The following is a 2,771-nucleotide window of genomic DNA, read 5'->3' as shown; positions in this document are numbered from 1 at the left end:
AACGACGACGACGACGACGACAACAACAACGCCTCTCTAATCTAACGTGCTTATACCAACACAGAAACAAAAAAACAAACAAACAAACAAACAAACAAACAAATAAATAAACAAATAAATAAACAAACAAACAAACTGATCAGCATACTTCTGAGACTAAATAAATCTATTATATTATTTGAACAACTGGAAGTTTCCACTTGTGTCCCACCTTGGCAGTTTGTTGAAGTATAGAGTGCAAATACCCACAAACAAACAAACACATAATGAAACAAACAAACAAATAAAGTGACCAGCCTACCTTTGAGATTAAACAGGTACTTGAACACATGGAAGTCCTCGCCAATGTTGAGCTTGGGCAGGTTGTTCAGGTCTAGCGTGAGGTTCCCCAGAGGCTCCTTGTACACTGTGTCTGGCTTGTACCACCCCTCGTACATTCCCGGGAACCCTTCGATCAGCTTATAGTCGCCCACCCTGGCAGTCAGAGAGTCAGTGTATCCATTATGTCCAGTGAACACGACAACTGAATTCAGTCGAATCGAACAGACACGAATCAATCAATCAATTAATCAATCAATTAATCAATCAATTAATCAACCAACCAACCAATCAATCAACCAATCAACCAATCAATCAATCAACCAACCAACCAACAAATCAATCAATCGATCAATCAATCAATCAATCAGTCAGTCAATCAATCAATGCCGAGTGCATACTGCCAATCGAACTCATTTGGTTGAGCTATTATTTGGTATAATTCGACCGAATTCGACTCGGGACCTTGAAAAACAAGCGTGTTTAATACTCAAGGTCACAAACCAATCACGTCAATTTCTGAGGAATTGTGCCAGAACGGTAACCTCTGTCCCTCAGTGGGCTAAATCTGACAGGCTCAGACTCAAACAAAATGAATTTGATTGATAGTATGCACAACAACTACAGCAACAAAAGCGACAGCAACAGCAACAGAAACAACAACATCATCTCCATCATCACCATCAACAATACCACCACCACCACCACCACCACCACCAACAACAACAACAACAACAACAGCAACAACAACAACAACAACAACAACACTAACAACAACAACAACACCACGACCACCAACAACAACAACAACGTCACTGTGAGAAGGTCACCTGATGGCCGCCTGGCCCTGCAGTGGCAGAGTGATAGTCCAGGTTGTACACCACTTCCTGTCTGAGCGACAACAACAACAACAGCAACAGGTCACCTGATGGCCGCCTGGCCCTGCAGTGGCAGAGAGTGATAGTCCAGGTTGTACACCACTTCCTGTCTGAGCGACAACAACAACAACAACAACAACAACAACAACAACAACAACAACAACAACAACAGGGCACCTGATGGCCGCCTGGCCCTGCAGTGGCAGAGAGTGATAGTCCTGGTTGTACACCACTTCCTGTCTGAGCGACAACAACAACAACAACAACAACAACAACAACAACAACAACAACAGGGCACCTGATGGCCGCCTGGCCCTGCAGTGGCAGAGAGTGATAGTCCAGGTTGTACACCACTTCCTGTCTGAGCGCGGGGCCACGTGAGTTGATGGCTGACCACTGGCTCATCCCGTCCTGGTCCGGCTCTGGGTGGAGAAAGCGAAAAAAGAGAAGGGAATAAATGAAAGAAAGAAAAAGAGAATGGGATAGATGAAAGAAAGAAAAAGAGAATGGGATAGATGAAAGAAAGAAAAAGAGACGGGGATGAGTGAAAAGGGAAAAAGAGACGAGGATAAGTGAGAAAAAGAAAAAGAGACGGGGATAAGTGAGAAAAAAAGAGACGGGGATAAGGGATAAGTGAAAAAAAGAAAAAGAGACGGGGATAAGTGAGAAGTGAGAAAAAGAAAAAAAGACAGGGATAAGTGAGGAAAAGAAAAAGAGACGGGGATAAGTTTAAAAAGGAAAAAGAGAGGGAGATAAGTGAAAAAAAAAGGGGAAAAGGAAAAATAAAAGGGAGAGGGAGTGTGGTAGGGAGAGGGAGTGTGGTAGGGAGAGGGAGTGTGGTAGGGAGAGGGAGTGTGGTAGGGAGAGGGAGTGTGGAAGGGAAAAAGGAAGCTGGAGGGGGGTTGTAAGGGACAAAAATGTCACCCAAACGCATTGTTGTGTATTCTCCACTGTCATATATCGTCATAATAAGGAATCTATTGTTAGCAAAAATAATGTCAAAATATGACATAAGACCCTCTACTGTTTTGACCGCTTAATTAAAATTTGAAAATAAAAAATCCCCCCCCCCCCCCAAACCGTTCTCACCTTTGTTTTGTATCCCAGCAGCCTCTGCGATAGTCGGGAACCAATCAACGGCGTGCATCAGTCTGTGGGCGGGGCAAACAAACAGTAAGCCTCTCAATAAATTCATACATAGATCACTGTACAACAAACTACCCAAAGGAAGTCAGTAAAATAGGACTTTTCTTTGTCCAGCTGTTGAATTGTCCCATGCTCCAAATTGTGTTTATTTAGGATTAGAGTTTCTTAACCCTTGGTGTCGGCTGCATGTGTTCAAAGCCTTTATGTCGTGTCAAGACAGTCAAGTGTCCCAAACTCTGCATAATTATATTACATTATACTCGTATGGGATAGAGCGCTATATAAATGGATAAGTGGAATCTATTCTTCTTCTTCTCCTTCTCCTTCTCCTTCTTCTTCTTTTTCTTCTTCTTCTTCTTCTTCTTCTTCTTCTTCTTCTTCTTCTTCTTCTTCTTCTTCTTCTTCTTCTTCTTCTTCTTCTTCTTCTTC

General features: G+C 42.7%; 1 protein-coding gene across 1 annotated transcript in view; it reads right to left on the bottom strand.

Annotated features, from left to right (window-relative positions):
* Positions 1–2,347, bottom strand: part of LOC101854870 (arylsulfatase B) — a gene marked incomplete at its 5' end in the record, with an annotated part of 5,880 nt that extends 3,533 nt beyond the window's left edge. Inside the window, 3 exon segments of the mRNA XM_005099693.2 lie at positions 302–474; positions 1,495–1,618; positions 2,286–2,347. Of these exon segments, the coding sequence (XP_005099750.2) occupies positions 302–474; positions 1,495–1,618; positions 2,286–2,347 (359 nt within the window).
* Between the last annotated feature and the right edge of the window lie 424 nt (positions 2,348–2,771).

The sequence above is a fragment of the Aplysia californica genome, unplaced genomic scaffold (genome assembly GCF_000002075.1).
Source record: "Aplysia californica isolate F4 #8 unplaced genomic scaffold, AplCal3.0 scaffold00222, whole genome shotgun sequence".
NCBI classification, from domain to species: domain Eukaryota; kingdom Metazoa; phylum Mollusca; class Gastropoda; order Aplysiida; family Aplysiidae; genus Aplysia; species Aplysia californica.
The sequence above is the reverse complement of the archived record's forward strand: the minus strand, read 5'-3'. Positions and strand labels throughout refer to the sequence as shown.